Source organism: Podarcis erhardii (genome assembly GCF_964252035.2).
Source record: "Podarcis erhardii genome assembly, chromosome: 3".
NCBI classification, from domain to species: Eukaryota; Metazoa; Chordata; class Lepidosauria; order Squamata; family Lacertidae; genus Podarcis; species Podarcis erhardii.
The window spans coordinates 43,839,329-43,856,440 of NC_138507.1; the positions used below are offsets into that span (position 1 = coordinate 43,839,329).

General features: G+C 40.7%; 1 protein-coding gene across 1 annotated transcript; it reads left to right on the plus strand.

Moving 5' to 3' along the window:
* Positions 1 to 185: 185 nt before the first annotated feature.
* On the plus strand, positions 186 to 17,048 carry CASP8AP2 (caspase 8 associated protein 2). The gene is made up of 10 exons (XM_081855993.1): positions 186 to 325; positions 1,972 to 2,052; positions 2,715 to 2,792; positions 3,757 to 3,857; positions 4,270 to 4,344; positions 4,809 to 4,924; positions 6,924 to 9,088; positions 10,206 to 13,422; positions 14,432 to 14,531; positions 15,309 to 17,048. The coding sequence occupies exons 2-10, from the start codon at positions 1,998 to 2,000 to the stop codon at positions 15,363 to 15,365; spliced, it is 5,964 nt and encodes a 1,987-aa protein (XP_081712119.1). The 5' UTR covers positions 186 to 325; positions 1,972 to 1,997; the 3' UTR covers positions 15,366 to 17,048.
* The last annotated feature ends 64 nt before the right edge of the window (positions 17,049 to 17,112 follow it).

A 17,112-nucleotide genomic window follows, 5' to 3' on the forward strand; every position in this document is an offset into this window, starting at 1 on the left:
CGGAGCCGCTCGTCGAAGCAGCTCCGGCGAAGGAAACCCGCCCCGCCTGCATCCCGAAGGGGAGGGCCTTGACGCTTCCTTTTGGCGCCAAGCGTTTCTGTGGCAGAGGAGGGAGCTGCTGACGTCGAGGCACGGCGCGCGCCCCAGCGTCTCCGGTGATTGGCCGGGCTCTTCCGGGCGCCACCTCTCCCGTTTGGCGGCGGCGAAGGTGGCGGTGTTTTGCGGGTGGGGGGAGTGTGGTCAGCGAGAGAGGCAGCGGCGGCCGCCGGCCGAGGGAGCGAAAGTGAGGCGGAGTAGCGGAGGCCGCCCGGCGCGCGTTATTCCGGTTTGTGGAAACCAGTGGCCCGGGAAGGGAGTGGGGGGGGGTGTCTTTCTCTCGTGGGGATCAAGCGGGTGGGAGAGTGGCTGCCTCGCCTGCCCGGAACCCCTGCCGATCCCCGCGGAGGCATTCCCACGAGCACATCTCCCGAGTTATCTATATATTGTCTTTCCCCCGAATGGCATCATACCCCACCCCCACCAGCATGTAACTCTTCCCGCTCCCAGTCCCCACCTCTCCCACTTCCTCGCCCCTGCTTTCTGCAAGGCTGGGGGTTTGGAGAGTGGGGGTGCCTTTACGGCCCTCCAGACGTGGCTGGACTACAACTCAAGCCATCCTGGTTTGTGGTGACTGGGCATGTAGTCCAACAGCAGCTGGAGGTCACTGGGGTGAAAGTGGGGGCTGGGGCTGCCTTAAGGCCTGGTCAGCACCCGAAGAGGGAACGAGGGGGTCGAAGTTCCGAAGTGGTGGACTTGGACCGCACCAGTTTAACCGGAGAGTGGTGGTGGGTCATGTTTTATATCGCCACTTAGTTCTGCTTTGGGTGCAATTTGCCTTCCCACACCCCACCTGAGTCCAGGACTAACCTTGTAATGCTAAACTTGTCTGCTGAGGAATACTTCAATGTTGAATTCAGTGAGGCTTGCTCCCAGTTAAGTAGACTAGGGTTGTGCATAAGTGCACAAAGAACATGTGCAGAGTGCCTTGCTGTTTAGTAATGAGAAAGCACTTTTACCTATCGTGGTTAAGAGTGAAGACTGCTTTTCATTGGAGAAGACTTGTTTGAGCAGTAGGCCCTGTACTTTTTCATAGGAAGAATTGTATACAGTGGTCGCTCCACTCTGTCCTCTTTGGAGAACTGCTCTTCACTTGCTCTCCCCCTCCCCTCTGACTTGGTGGACAAACCACAAGCCCAGGTTCAAACATAACCCTAAGCCAAACCATGGCTTAGGCCAGAGCTTTCCAAACTTTTCGTGTTGGTGACACACTTTTTAGACATGTGTCATTTCGTGACACAGTAATTCAGTTTTACTAGCAGATTAGAGGTTAAATTAACCCGTTTCCAGCCCTGGGAGCATTTGCAAGACACACTCAACACAGTGCAGCCGACGACTAATTTGTCCTGACACACAGTTTGGAAAGCTCTGGCTTAGGCCTAGGTAGTGTGATCAGGGGAAGGAGTGCTTTGTCTACAATCTTGGTTCTCATTCCAAGTTATGGTTTGCTTTAGCACCAGGGGCAAAACTAGGTTTTACTTCACCTAGGTCAAAGACCCAGTTTGGCACACACCCCATACACATTTGTGTATACACACACACACACACACACACACACACACAAGCTGGGAGCCTCAATAGCGCCCCCTCTGGTGGCTTCACCAGGGGCAAAAAGATCTGACTAGCTCCCCTATAGCTACAACACTGCTTAGTGCTATGGAACTGTTTGTTGCAAAAATAAATGCTGGCAATCTCATTCACCTGTGAATATATTCTTCCCATGCTGACCACCATCTGTGTATGCAGGAACATTTGTGTCCCATTGTGAAAACAGAATAAAGAGATCCATCTTTCTCTGATGGATTGCCTTCTATATTAATAACCTGCATGTTTTTACTTAGGCTAATCAAAATCTTTTTTTGTTGTCAAATGCAGATGGAGAATACTAGGAAGAGAGTATAATGGCAACAGATGATGATGATGATGGGATGACGTTTTCTAATTTATTGCATGGTGGTAAGTTTTTTTGTTTGTTGGTTTTAATCAGATTATTTTTACTTAAAAAATAAATAAATGTAGGGAAACTCCATACCAAGGAAGAAACCCTTGAGAAAAGTTTTATATGGACCAGTATATGTAGCTCCTTGTACAGCACAGTTGACTGTCATATGTTGTGGCAAGAGCTGTTGCTGGTCATCGGAAGAGAGTTTTCTTCCTGCATTGCTGAGAGACCCATCATATGGTTTTCTAAGAATCTGATCTTTGGGAGCAGAGTTGTACAGACAAACATTGGATGCCCTCTTAACTACAATTTTAGGCTCTGCCCCATTTCTTCTGGCTTCATAGAATAAGATGGATACCATTATCGAACAAATAATAAGGACCTAGATATTACTGTTATGGCTACGTTTGATGCTGTATTATGTTTTTAATGGAAGAAGTTATTTCTGACACAAAAATGGCCTATTTTTGTCCCTTTTAATTCTATAAAACCCACCGCTGAGGCTACAATTTGAAGGGGGCGATAGTGCAAGGGGAGAAGAGATTCTTATTTCTTTCATCTCATAGTGATTTTCTACTAGAGATCCTTTCTAGTGTATTTCTCTTGTATTTCACCATTATTGCGTACGTAGACTGGGTGAACTTACATATTATTACTTTATTCTCTTTATTTGCAGTTTCTTCTCAAGGAGTAGATGATGATGAGAGTTCAGTGGATATTTATGATGGATTAGACAGCTCTCCAGTTATTTCTGGTATGTTCATAGCTTTGTAACCAATGGCATTGCTCAGCTGAGAGTAAAGCTCTCTGAAGCAGATTTATGATGGACATGGGGGTAGGGCTTCAGCAGGAAGGAGGAACCACTGAGAATTCACTGCTTCCCTTCCTGTTCCACTGACAGAAGCTTTCAGCTGAGTTGGATACAATCCATAGTTATTTGGTTATTTAATTGTACATTGGAGAATTTTGTCATAAAAGGTCCTGTATATGTTCATCGTGCTGTTAAGATAGAGCATTTTTGTTTTGGGTTTGTTGCAGAAACAATAAGTATCTTTTGCACTTCAGAATAGGAGTAGTATGTATTGACTCTTAAGAGATGGCTTTGATATGTAATTTGAGTTAGCAGCTGCCACAAATAGCATTTTGATCTAAGTAAAATTTCTTAGGTGACAAGTTGCAACCATGGCTTATTTGGAAGGACTTCAGGGGAGAGATAAAATGTGCAGAACCCGTTGCTGTATCCTGGAACATCATAATACTATACATAATTTTAAAACCTGATGGAAGTTGTGAAACTGAAACTAACTTTCACAACTTTACATGGGAGTAAGCCCCCACTAGATGCCTGGTGCGTCCTGCCCCCCTCCCCTCCCCCGTCCCACATAGGAAACACTTTTGAAACTGAGAAAAATATTCAAAAGCAGTTTGATGTGGCATAGGGACCTGCTGTTCGAAAGAAAAAAGCCCTGTTTAGGGAAGTTTTTAATGACGGATGTTTTAATGTACTTTTAATCTTTTGATGGAAGCCGCCCAGAGTGGCTGGGGAAACCCAGCCAAATGGGCGGGGTATAATAATAATAATAATAATAATAATAATTAAAGTAGCTCTTTCGATCTTATCTAATGGAAGAATGGGTACAATGAAAAAGGAAAATATTCCAAGTAAAACTCTCTCTCTCTCTCTCTCTCTCTCTCTCTCTCTCTCCCTGCTCTCTCAGTCAAACCTGCTACAAAACTGACCTCATCAATAAGTAGTTTAAACCTATTCGATGAGATCCTGATTGAAGAAGGAACAGCAAAGGAAGCTACTTACAATGATGTATGTATTTTGAATCAATGATATGTTGGTGAAATGTGATGTAGTTAGTTAGCAAGTTAGCGTGGTGTGTGTTTTAAATTCATCAGTTCAGCACATTTTAGTACACTATGTACTATCAAAACATTTTAAAATCCCCAAACACCCACTTAACTGAGCAGTCTCAATTTATTGAAAAATTCGACATGTACATCAGGAAATCTGTGATCAGTCATGACACAGACATTTTGTAAATGCATGTTTGGAAGGTTTTCCTGTTTGTGAGGGAAATTTTATTTACTATTATTTTAATGTAATGACTTTACTTGCGTATTTTAACAAAGCTGGATTATTATTATTATTATTATTACCCAAAGAAAATTAGGCTCACTTAATACTGTCTTTAATACAAATGTGAATAATCCTGTTTCAACAGTTGCAGGCTGAACATGAGAAATGTCAGCAACAACTTCAAGAGTTGACAAGGAGGTTTCAGCAAATACAAGAACAGGTAAAGCAGCATTAAGCGGTAATTTATCCATTCTGTATCCTGTAACTGAAAGCGTTCTAGAAATTCTTCATATACATCTTCCAATTTGTACTGGTTTGCTGTTTTGAAGTATTAGTTGCGAGTGTATCTTGTTTTTTAAATAAAACAAAATAATAAAATAAGAAACAGCAACCACAATAGTAATATTTTGAATTCGTGAGGCTGTGCAGGGCAGCTCTGTCTCTGTAAGGACTATTAGTATTGTAAATGTATTTTGCTTTGATGCTTATTGAAAATAGTGCTTTTTGTATGAGGTTGCAGCACAAAGTCGGTAGGGCTTTTTGAAAGTTCTTTGTGAAAGTTAACTGTGATTCATTTAAATGAGATTTTTTCCTAAACCGTTATTGGTGTTTTCCTTCTCTCCCCCAATATATGCAGATGCAAGTTCATAACATTTATATGTCTCTGTGTTCTTTTAAAATTAGAACTCTGCTCTGCAAAATGAAAACCAGTCTCTTAAAAAGAATATTTCCGCTCTTCTAAAAACAGCTAGAGTGGAAATTAATCGCAAGGATGAAGAAATTAATAGTCTCCAGCGAAGGTATGCTTTTTTCAGGAATGTCCTCTATTGTCCAAATATTTAGAACAAAAAGAAACAAGACACATTTGAAACTAAAAAGTAGAAGATGTTTTCTAAGACTATTTTTTTTGTAGTTAAATTTAACAGACACATAAACGTTAACTTGCTAGATATCAGATACTCATCTTCTGAAAAAAAAATTCTGCTAAAATTTGAAGTGTTTCTTGAAAAAGGTTACCCACACATTATGTTCATAGCTTCATGCTTGCTAGCATAACTAGTGCACAAAGATGTGGAATGTTTTCATTCTGTCCGGTATTTGGCCAGTGATGGTGCTAAGGTCTTGTGGTTCAATTGGGTGTTCATTTCAGTGGTGATCAGGGAAAGTGTATTTTGTTTTTAAGCTGACTACTGTGGATGAGGGACGTGGGTGGCACTGTGGTCTAAACCACTAAGCCTAGGGCTTGCCAATCAGAAGGTCAGCGGTTCGACTCCCCGCGATGGGGTGAGCTTCCATTGCTCAGTCCCATCTCCTGTCAACTTAGCAGTTTGGAAGCACATCAAAGTGCAAATAGATAAATAGGTACTGCTCCGGCGGGAAGGTAAACAGCATTTCCGTGCGCTGCTCTGGTTTTGCCAGAAGTGGCTTAGTCATGCTTGCCACATGACCCGGAAAAACTGTCTGCGGACAAACACCGGCTCCCTCAGCCAGTAAAGTGAGATGAGCGCCGCAACCCCAAAGTTGTTTGTGACTGGACTTAACTGTCAGGAGTCCTTTGCCTTTACCATTTTACTGTGGATGGACACTTTTAATGTGTTGTACTGTTTTGAAGTGTGTTTTGAGGTATCTGCATTAGCATGTACTTATCGGTATAGGAAGTTGCTTTGAGACTTGTTTCTTTTTTAAGGAAGATACAAGCAAATTAAATGGTGTTCAGTTCTCATTCTATCTTAATTTTAAAAGCTGAAAGGACCAGACTGGCTTCAACAAAGCCCCAAGCCATCAACATTTGTAAACAAATCATTGCAACTGAAGCATATCATTTTCATCTCATGCCAACAACATTGGCACCAGGCAAGGATCCCTGGGAAAGCACTCCTGAAACTGGGCTGCCCTGAGTAAAGCATGTGTTGGGTGATTGGGACCAGTTTAACCAGAGAGGCTATGAGTTAAGGCTCTCTTTCTCTGCCTATTTTGGTTCTGGTATGTTACTATATTAGGAAGTGGGGGGGGGAGGAGAAAACATTAAATGGGGACTGTCATTTCAAAAGGGAACAACAGCTCATTAGAAGAGCTCTCAACTGATTTGGACAAATCCTATGGGACCCTGACTCTCAAAATTACTGGGAGAAAAGCAACAATGCAAGCAGTAGTTGCTTCAGCAGGGTTTGTGCAGGTTCTGTTGCTATGCCTGCTGAAGGAAGGGTGCTTAAGCCTGATTATTTATTTGTCAGACATGGACTGCTAAATTATTGCTTTGGGCACGATTCTTCAATTAATGAGTGAACTTTTAAGCAAGAGTATTGTAACAGTAAGAAATGTGTGTTGCTCTCCCAAAGAGTTAGCTGTCTGCTGTCAGTGTAAGCAGAGATGCAACGTTGCCCCCTACCTTTCTTGATTCTAGCCTGCTGAGAGCAGCAGAGTGAAATGTGTGGGGTGAGAATATTCCTAAAGCGTGTGGTTGAGGACATGCTTTGAACAGGTTTTATAGCACCAATGGTAATTCCTACAGTGATATCCTTTCTGTTTGTTTGTATAAATCCTAAATAGAAGGTCCCCATCCAAACTGGTTAATCTTAACTATGCTTTGTTGATACAAGCCAACTTCATAAAGAATGCCATTGTGTGGACCTTTTCTTCCTTTAAAAGTAAAAGAAAGATTAAATATTTATTTAACACTTTTAAAGGCTTATTCTGGCTTGTCTCACCACGGCATTTAGATTTTAGTAGAATTTGGAGTTTGCTTAAATCTGAAATATCTTTTGAAATGTAGTATAATAATACAATCTTTCTAAACAGGTTAACAGAATTTCAAGTTCATCCGAATAGAACATACTTCCCAGCATCAACTAATAATGCAAGAAACTTTGAGGGATCAAAACTGAAAAATAAATTCAGAGATTTAGTTCCAGAGAACAATTCAAGAACCGATTCTAGAACTATCCAAGCCCTGCCTAAGGACAAACCTTGCGGTTATCCACCTTGGGGTACAGAAAATAAGAAATTGCCTCCAGAAAAAGGAGACACTCTGTACGTATCTCAATCTCATCCTGAACAGCTTTGCAGAGATGGTACTCATGTAAGGCTTGCAAGTGTTGACAGCTCTTATGACAAAGAAAAAGGAAAAAAAGAAACGAAATATAATGAGCATCATAGCAGTGAGAATAACAACAGATACAAAACAAAAGCACACCAAAATCTGGGCAGCACACTAGAGGGAAAGTTGGATCCTCATGGAAGGTTGGAAGTTAATCCAGACAAAACAGAAAAAAATGGACTATGGAAAGACAAAAAGGACTTGAAGCTCAAAAGCAGCCCACATACAGAAAAAAGAACTGGTAAGGTCCCTTCTGCTAGGGAGAAACAACCAACTCCTAAAGACACATCACTGTCAAAACCAGAACACTCCAGCAGTGACAGGAGTGAAAAGTCACAAAACAAAAATCAGAAGGACCTGAAACTGAGAAACAAAGAGGAAAGCAACAACGGACAAAAAAACAGGCAACCTGACAGCTATCTAGAACAACAAAGAACTGGCAAGGTTAGTAGTCCCCCTGAATGGAATAAAATTGCCAGAAGCCCTAAAAAATTAAGCAAAAGCTATGTGGAAGACAGAAAGAGAAAACATAGTGATTGCAGGAGGAACAAAGAAGCAAGCGGTTCTGTGCCCTGTGGAGGGAAACCTTCACCACCACCACCACCACCTCCTGTTTTAAACAAAGACTTGAAACATGGCCACCCTAAAGAGGATAGCAGTAAAAGTGAATCTGAACACACGCGTTCAAAATCGGGCAGACATAGAACTGAAGAGAAAAGGAAAAATGAGAGAGATGATTCTAATGAGGCCAGGACTTCTCAAAATGAAAAAAGAGAATCAAAGGAACCATCCCTCCAAACAGGAAAAGGAGCCATGAAAATTAAAGATAGGGAGAAAAAGAAGTCCTTTCAATCAGTAGAGACTGCCAAGGTAGTTGAAGGCTTGGAGGAGCAGGTGCCTATAAAAGTTAGAAGGGAGGAGGAGCAGTCGAAAAGCAAAGACTTAAAACTGAGCTTTATGCAGACACTAAATTTAACCCTTTCTCCTGCTAAGAAGCAAACAGACAAATGCAAATCAGTGGCAAAGTCTACCAATAAATGCGGTACAGAAATTCCAGGTCAGGAAGTCATGTTGGTACCAGCTGAGGCTATTGGTGCTAATGCCATTAAGCAAACACAAACACCACTATCACCCGTCTGTGACAATCCTGTTCAAACCAAATCGGAACAAGTAATGCCTCTTTCTGAGGTCAAAACGAAGGTGGGAAATGAGGGGCTGCCAGAAACTCTAAAGACAAAGCCTTTGAAGACAACCTCGGACCCACAAGATATAGCAGCGCAGTGGGCGCCGGAGGATGTGAAGCTCCTGCCTGAGGCAAAAACAGGGATGGGAGAAGCTGATGGAGTTGATAAGATGCATGTGGCTTCTGGTTTAGAAAGCCCCTTGGATCAAGACACACTTCCCGATAACTCTTTCAATGATGTGGAGACTATAAGTTCTGTTGATTTTGATTCTTTTAGTGTAATAGATGAGATCAGTGGGACAGATTCAGACTCACTGATGGACGAGAAGGAGTCCAGTCATTGGACAGGTGAAAATATCTTGGAGGGTCCTGAAAAAGAGAACAAGCCTATGCCTCATAAAGCTACTGTGGAAGAAGGCAAAATACTGAGTGGTGGTCACTTGGAGCCAAGCTTTCCTGACCACTTGGAAACATTATACAATGAAGGGTTGAAACCTACATCTCCAGCAAGAGAAATAAGCACAGTTTCTGTTGATGATGATAACTCTATTCTGAGCATTGATCTCAATCATATGAGGAATATTCCAAAAGCAATCAGCCCACTTAATAGTCCAATGCGACCTTTGGCTAAAGTACCCCGAATGGAAAGCCCTTACAAAGGACCTGTGAAAAGCTATAATACAGGTATATGTTTAATATGCTCTGCCTGTTACATGATTTTTATTTGAATGAGGAACACATTAAGCATTCACACGTATACCGATGCTAAACATAAGTGAGTTGCAATTAAGTTATGTTTGTTTTCAGTAGAACTTACTGCACAACTTGTAGGCAAGCGTGCTTCATCTGTGCAGTGCAATCCTGTACATATCTTCCCCATTGAGTTCAGTGGAGCTTTCTCTTTAGTAAGTGTTCTTAGCGTGTAGGAATTTACGACTGTGATCCCATACACACTTGAATGGGAGTACTAAATGCAACTTCTGAGCATAACACAAGATCATACTGCACAGGTGCAATTCACAGGCATTTTTTCTCAAGTTAGGTAACGAAGCTGCCTTATATTGAGACTTTGCCCATCTAGTTCAGTATTGTCCACGTTGAGTGGCCGTGGCTTTACAAGATTTCAGACAAGAGTCTCTCCCAGCCTTACCTAGAGATGCCAGGGATTGAACTTCAGACCTTCTGTGTTCAAAGCACTGGGCTACTGACTGTCCTGTTTAAATTCAGTGGGGAGTAAGACTTAGCTTTCAGTCTGCTAGCTCTGAGGTAGATATTTATTCAAACTGATTACATAGGAGGAAACTGTTTAAGGCAGTAGTGGCAAACCCATGACCCTCTGATGCTGCTGGACTACAGCTTCCATCAACCCTGGGGCATTGGGGTCCAACAGCATCTAAAGGGTTTCCCCACTCTTGAAAATTAGAATTGCAAGCCACGTTAAGCTACAGAGTGTAACCCACATTCTGGCAGAACTCTTTGCACAGTTTCTTATCCACTAGTTTTGGAGGCAGTAATAATTAAAAGTGCCTTTGGGCTTAATCTTGCAATTTCAAGATAAATTGCCATGGAACTTGAAATATAAAAACTGTTTCCATGTGAATTTTTTTTAAAAATCTAGCTCTTCTTCCAAAAGCTGCCTGTCCTCTGCTAAAATGCATCGCCTAGAGCTACTGGCACTTCTAAACAGTTATGTTCACTGTTCTAAACTAAAATTGACTATTAGATTATACTGTCATTGGAATTTGTTTTGAGGCTTGCTACTTTGGGCTGCTTAATTAACGAATTGTTTCATTATTTCTAGATTTTGTTCCAGAAAATGCAGTTGTCTATCCTGGAAGGAACCAGTCCAGTGAACTGAACAAGGAAAACCAAAAGCCTCTTTGCTCAGATCATCAAATCTTAGAGGAGTCTCAGCTAAGCATGTCCTCAGATGAATTAGAAGAAGGTGAAATTGTAAGTGACAATGATGAGCCTAAAATAGAAGCCAGCTCTGAAAATAGTAAAAAAACAAGAAGAAAAGCATCTCCAGATAGATCTAATTTGGCCAAGAGTACTTGCAACCACAAGGTCAGGACAACATCTTCCAGAGAAGATACAGGAAAATTGTCTTCTGGGGGGAAAAATAAAGAAAATCCCAAAGATGGAACTATAATGCGCTCCAATGAAGTAAAGAAAATTAAAACTGTGAGCATTGACAGTCTTGAAAAAATAGTTCAAATTATTGTTGTACCTTCTACAGTGCATGAGTTCATGCAGATGCTGAAAGCTATAAGAAAGCAAGTACGGAAAAGCTACATGAAGTTTAAGATACAATTTCCAGTACAGCATTTTCATAGGATCATAGATTCAGCTATTTTGAACTTTACATCTCTGGTAAAATACCTTGACTTCTCTAAAATGTCTAAATCTAGTGAGGCTTTAAAGCTGAACCTCTGTGAAGTTATAGAATATAAACTTAATCGGATCAAAGAGAATAGTGCAATAGAGCATCTCTTTCAGCAGCAGCAATCCGATATGAAGAAAAAGTTGTGGAAACTTGTGGACGAGCAGCTTGACTACTTATTTGATAAAATAAAAAAAATTATTCTAAAGCTATGTACCTTGGTAAGCTTTGGAAATGAAAGTGATGAAGGTAAGCTTGATAAAAGAAGGAAAGAAAGCCCCAAATGCCTTATAAATCATAAAAATAAAATTGACAGACAGAAATCAAAGAAACCAGCCTTAAATGCTAGAATGCAAAGGCCTGAAGAATGTGCCCCATCAAAACCAGTAGCAGGTAACCAGCTATTGAAGCGAGGTCACCATAACACACACAAAATGAGTACACAGAAAAATGTGACTGCAAAATGTAGAAGTTCCCATACTGTTAACCCAAAACATTCTCGGACTGAAGCTGAACCTTTCAAGGAAAGCTCCATGTCAGACACTTCTTTGAACGGTGGAAAAAATGAAAATGAAAGATTGCATGTGATTGGAGACTCTCACAAGTCTGATATTAGCTGTGGACCTCTCACAGAACAGCAGATGTCTGGCCTGACATTCAACCTGGTGAATGACGCTCAAATGGGTGAAATGTTCAAAAGTTTGTTACAAGGCTCTGACCTTTCAGAAAAAAATGGTGACTTTATCAATGACAATCAGTGGGAGTTCAGGACACCAGAAAAACACACCCAAGATGGCCAGAACTGTGTGAATGAGCCTCCATATGAGACCGAAGAGCAGATTCCAAGAGAGACTGGAGTTGAGTCAAGAGTACTAGATGGAATTAAATGGCCTATAGTTTCACCTGAAAGAGATTCAGCTTTTTTAGCTAGGCTGCAGATGCCAATTGATCCAGATATTCTTGATGAAAGCTGTATGTTTGAAATTCCTACTAGTCCTGCTTTGAAGAAAGGTGAGGAGTGCATTTCAGAGAAACCAAAATCACTTGTCTCTTCTATTCTTCTGGAAGACCTAGCTGTGTCGTTGACTATTCCTTCCCCTTTGAAGTCAGATGCTCATCTTAGCTTCTTGAAACCTGACATGTATGGCTCAGTTCCTGAGGATGTTCTGAGCGCACACTTCAGTGAAGATGCCCATCTCGAAGAGGAGGATGCTTCTGAACAGGACATCCATTTGGCTTTGGAATCTGATAATTCAAGCAGCAAATCAAGCTGTTCTTCATCATGGGCAAGTATACCTCCTGCTCCTGGATTTCAGTATTGCCCAAGCCTTCCAATGCAGGCAGTAATAATGGAGAAATCAAATGACCACTTTATTGTTAAAATAAGGCGTGCCGCACCATCTACCTCACCAGTCCTTGAACAGCCTACTGTAGCAAATGAACCACTGACCTCTTCTAGTGGGGCAGGAAACAAGGAAATAGCGTTGAAAGAAAAATTAGATACTTTGGACCTCAAAAGCATTCCTTTGGAAGATACAGCAACATCTAAGGAAAATTTAAAGATTATTGACTCTGAGGGTAAGCTGAATGATGTTGGAGAGAGACAAGTTACTCATTTGCTGGGGTCTGAGAAGGAGCCACCTCTGTGCCTTGCAAACGATCAGGTTCCTCATCTTTCTGAACCCCAACAGGAACCTCATTCTGATGCCCGGAATGAGGCACTTGAATCTGTAGAGGACCTGTTCAGGAATGCCAGAGAAGAACGACCTTGCAATCTTGCAGCGTCTGAATTGCTTCAGGAGCGATATACTAATGCCAGTCAAACTCAAGGCCCTGATTTACTTGGGCCCCATCAGGTGTTGCACAGTGGTGCTGGCCCAGAAGAAGCCACTGATTTGCAAGAGCCACCTAAAGAACCAGGGAGAACTTTAGAAACTAGCCAGCATGAGGACACACCTGAAGTGTTTACACTACCTCAGGCACACACCGTGAAAGTTTTTCAAAAAAGGGATGCATCTTGTGCTGAATTAGAACATTCTCCAATTAGCTGTGCAGCAGTTTCCCTTGTAGAAAAGTTGTCTTCTGAGACCCATTTTGATATATGTGTAGACTTGACTGATGAGACTCCCATAGAAAATGAAGTTGATTCATGGGATCTTACAGTGGAACGTGCTTCAAATGCTAGAATGGGAGGCTTATGTAAAGATAAAGAGGAGGAGAAGACAGTGAACCACCATGTAGCAGATGATCATCCAAAGCATGATGCTGAAGCAGTTGTAAATTTGACAGAGCATCCGCCTGACAAGTGTACAGCAGATGAGAATTTTGAAACAGGTACTACTCTAAATACTAGTGGCCTGGGATGTGAAACAAAAGAAAGGAAAAAAAGAAAAAAAGAGACAGAAGATACACCCAACGCAAAAAGACAAAGAAAGGAGAGTAGTGAATTGGCTTGTAAAAAAAACAGCAAAAGGTCTAAAGAGATTACTTCAGTGACCACAGACACATCCAATAATAAAACTGCATCAGACGGAGACAAAGATTCTTTACCATCAACATCCTCCCTGACACCCTCAAGTCTGTGTGCCAAAAACATCATTAAGAAAAAAGGGGAAGTTGTGATTTCTTGGACAAGGTAAGAATACAAAACCAAAACCAAAAACCGAATCAATGGGATGAATAAGGGAGGTCTGGAAGTGTATAACGGTTGGAGATAGAGTGATACATTTCTGCATTCTGTGGCATGGGCATTATTACCCTAGCAAGCATTTTTTCTTGGTTGTACGTTCAGCTTTGTTGACCTGTCTCTTGAATCAGGAAAGGCAAATATGTAGTCTTATTTTTACATTGCAGTTGAAACTAGGTTTTCTGAACTGGAAGGTAGGGACAGTAAATTGATTGAGAGGGGGAAACTTGGAAGCCCAAGTGAGCACCTGGTGGGTTGAATTGTGGCCTCTTGTCTTGACAGGGTTCATTGTATTGTGTATACTTTCTTTGTGCAAAAAGTCTGCATTTAGCAGTAAATCATGAAGCCTAATATAGGCCCAAATGGAAATCCTTGCTTTATTTCCATTTGCTTCATTGAACAATGGTGCAAAGTAATTAGAAAGTATAAACTTTTACTTTGTTTTACAAATAATTTTTCATATCCGAATGAAACCCAAGGGCAACCATTCAGTCTGTTTTGGGGGTTGTTTTATGTGTGTGTTTGTTTTTTTGTTTTTTGTTTTTTGAGAGAGAGAGAAAACCTGACCTCAAAGCCATTGAACAGAGTTTTTAATGTCTGATGTTTTCGCTATATTCTGTTACATTTTGTTAGAAGCTGCCCCAAGTGGCTGGGGCAAGTCAGTCAGATGGGAGGGGTACAAGTAATAAATTGTTGTTGTTGTTAATTATTATTATTATAAGGTGATCATCACTGTTCCGAAGAAGCTTCAGAATGGCGTGAACATAATGGGTATCATCTAGTTTATAAGGGAGGGTTTGGGCAATTGCTATTAGCCTTCAGAATTCTGTTTGTCTTCATTAACAAACTTTTAAGAACTTATTTCGAGTTACAACATTGCTGTGTGAAGTGCAATAGACATAGACTTAGTTCAAAACAGTGTTCAGATGTTGAAGTTACCCTTGTATGTTTATTATAGAAATGATGACCGGGAGATTCTATTGGAATGTCAGAAGAAAGGACCTTCAGGAAAAACATTTGCTTCTGTTGCTGTCAGGTTAAATAAAAGTCCAGCTCAGGTACGTATTTTGGTAAGCAATTGTGTTTGAACCTCCCTCGCACACAAGTGTAACTGTGTTTCGGTCTGGTTGAGCAGTGCATATCTTCAGAAATATAACCCCATGACACTCTACTGAATTCATTAACATTTCTTAGGAGAAAAAATGTATCAGAAAAGATGTGTCAAAATTCAGATTGTTCTACAGACTAAAGAAATGATTGGTAGAAAGGAAGTTAATTTTTAAAATATATTTATATGAAAAGTAATATTGCATCCATATAGGCTTTACATGTAATTTTATTTGATCTTATATAACCCTTTGGGTATATACCATGCCATAAAAGATATACATAAAGTCTGAAGTGGGGGCGGGGACTTGTTTATTCTGAGGTGGCAGTCTTACTAATGATGCTGCATGTGGATATGCAATATTCAGACACAAGACAGGAATCAATAGATGCCTGGTGCCTTTAAATTGTGGAAATCCTTTTTTATGAAAGCCTACATAACCCACTTTAGTCTGTTCAAGATGAGGGAATGTTCACATCTACATATACTGAGGCCATTCAATACATAATGTTGCTTCTCCATATTGGCAAGGGTGTCCTACCTGAAGTATGCACATGAGCTGAGCAATCGCTGAAAAGGCTGGCAGCATTTCCATGATTGTAGTTGCACTTTTCGGTAATCAGAACTGGTGGGATATGTTCATGTTCATATCTGCACATATGTGAGAAAAAAAGCATACTTTATTTTTAGGGAAATAACTTTTAAACTCTTTGCTTTCTCTCCACAGGTTGAAGAAAGATTCAAGCAGTTGCTGAAACTATTCAAGATGTCAAACTGCAGCTAGTGGCTATACTATTGCTACTAAGAATGGACTGCTATGAGTTTATGTGCACTGTGTGCATGTGTGTGTGTGTGTGTGTGTGTGTGAGAGAGAGAGAGAGAGAGAGAGAGAGAGAGAGAGAGAGAGAGAAATGGGACATGTAATCAAAGTCAGAATAACTTTGTTGCTTCTCCATTTAGGTAGACTTAAAATGCACCTTTTATGCCCACAGATTTCATAATAATGTCCTGCTTTCTCAATTTTTTTTTTTAAGGTATCAAACAGATCTGTTGGACCTATTAGTGTCCTTGAGCAGCCTTGCATATTAGAGAGCACAGAGGAAACAGGAAGTGCATACAACCTGTCTTTCCTGTTACCTGAATTGCCTAGAGTGAAACTTTCATATCTCTCCTTAGAAGTTTCATTTGGGATTATAAAGAACGGTTAGGGGAAGTTGAAGTGCAAGACACTATAGTACTTCTCGTTCCTCTGCATTCCACTGTGTCTGAAGCCATTATTTTATTAAAACTTTGGGGACAGCAGATGATCAATTCCTAGCACATGGGAAGTTGAATTCTTTGAGCTGAAACACCTCATGCTATTGATTTAAAAACAGACGGCGAACCTGTTGCCTTCCAGAAGTTGTTGGATTCCCAACTTCCATCAGCCCTTACCATCTTGGTCAATAGTCAGGACGATGGGCATTGTAGTCCAACAATATCTGGAGGGCCATAGATTCCCCACCCTGATTTAGAATGTCACAGAGAAATGTTGACCACTAGAAAACACAAGAGGGTTGGTTGTTAAACAACAGACTCCTCTTTTCTCTCAGTTTTCAGAAAGCACAAACACAGATTGTGAAACTTTGCAGTATATTACCCAATGGCATTTGTTCAAAGATGTACTGTACATACAGTCCTTATTATAGATCATACAAAGTTAGCAAATTTTGGCAGGAATACATCAGTATTTGCAAGTGTTTCCTCAGATGAGCCAACACAATGGCAGCATTATAAATAATGCTAAACCATGAAATATGGCTTGTTTAACCATACCGTACACACAACTCAAGCTTTCCTGCTTCGCTCTTCCATTAGTTCACCTGGGAAACAAACCACAGAGCTCCTGGCTTAGCATTATGTCCCAACCAGTGCTTATGGTTTTCCCATCACAATAAACCATAGTCTGAAGCCAAAGTTTCTTTTTGCCTTCCCAGTCATGGTTTGGAGAAAAGAAACCAGAAGTGCTGCTAAGCCAGCCACTCCGTTTTTGTTCACCAATTTTACTAATGGGCGATGAGTGTGATTAGAGAAGCCATAATTTGTGGCTTAGCATTGCAGCCAAGCAGAGCAATTATTTGGAACCTGTATGCACAATTATTTGTATTTAAAAAGCCAACTTTTGCAATTAAACTACAATTGCCATTTCGTGTTAGCTTAAAAGTATTGCTTCCCTTTACAACATACTTTCAACATTTTATGAACTAAGTGTAGAATCCGAATATGTAAATTCAAAGGTGCTTAAATTAAGAGGTTCAAAATTTTAATTGCAGGTAATCCAGAGAAATTGATAGACAACTCTGCCCTAATAAGTCCTAACCTTTAGAGAAGTGAGGGTCTTGTTTTGGCAGCTATTTCTGATGAACATGTGCACAGCAGGAAAAGCCCTAAGTGGCTCCCCAGCCTTTTATTTCAGAAAGAAAACAATCTTATAAAAAGGTGAAAACTTACTGCCGTTCTGATCTGGATATGTGTGTTTGTGTGTGTAAATA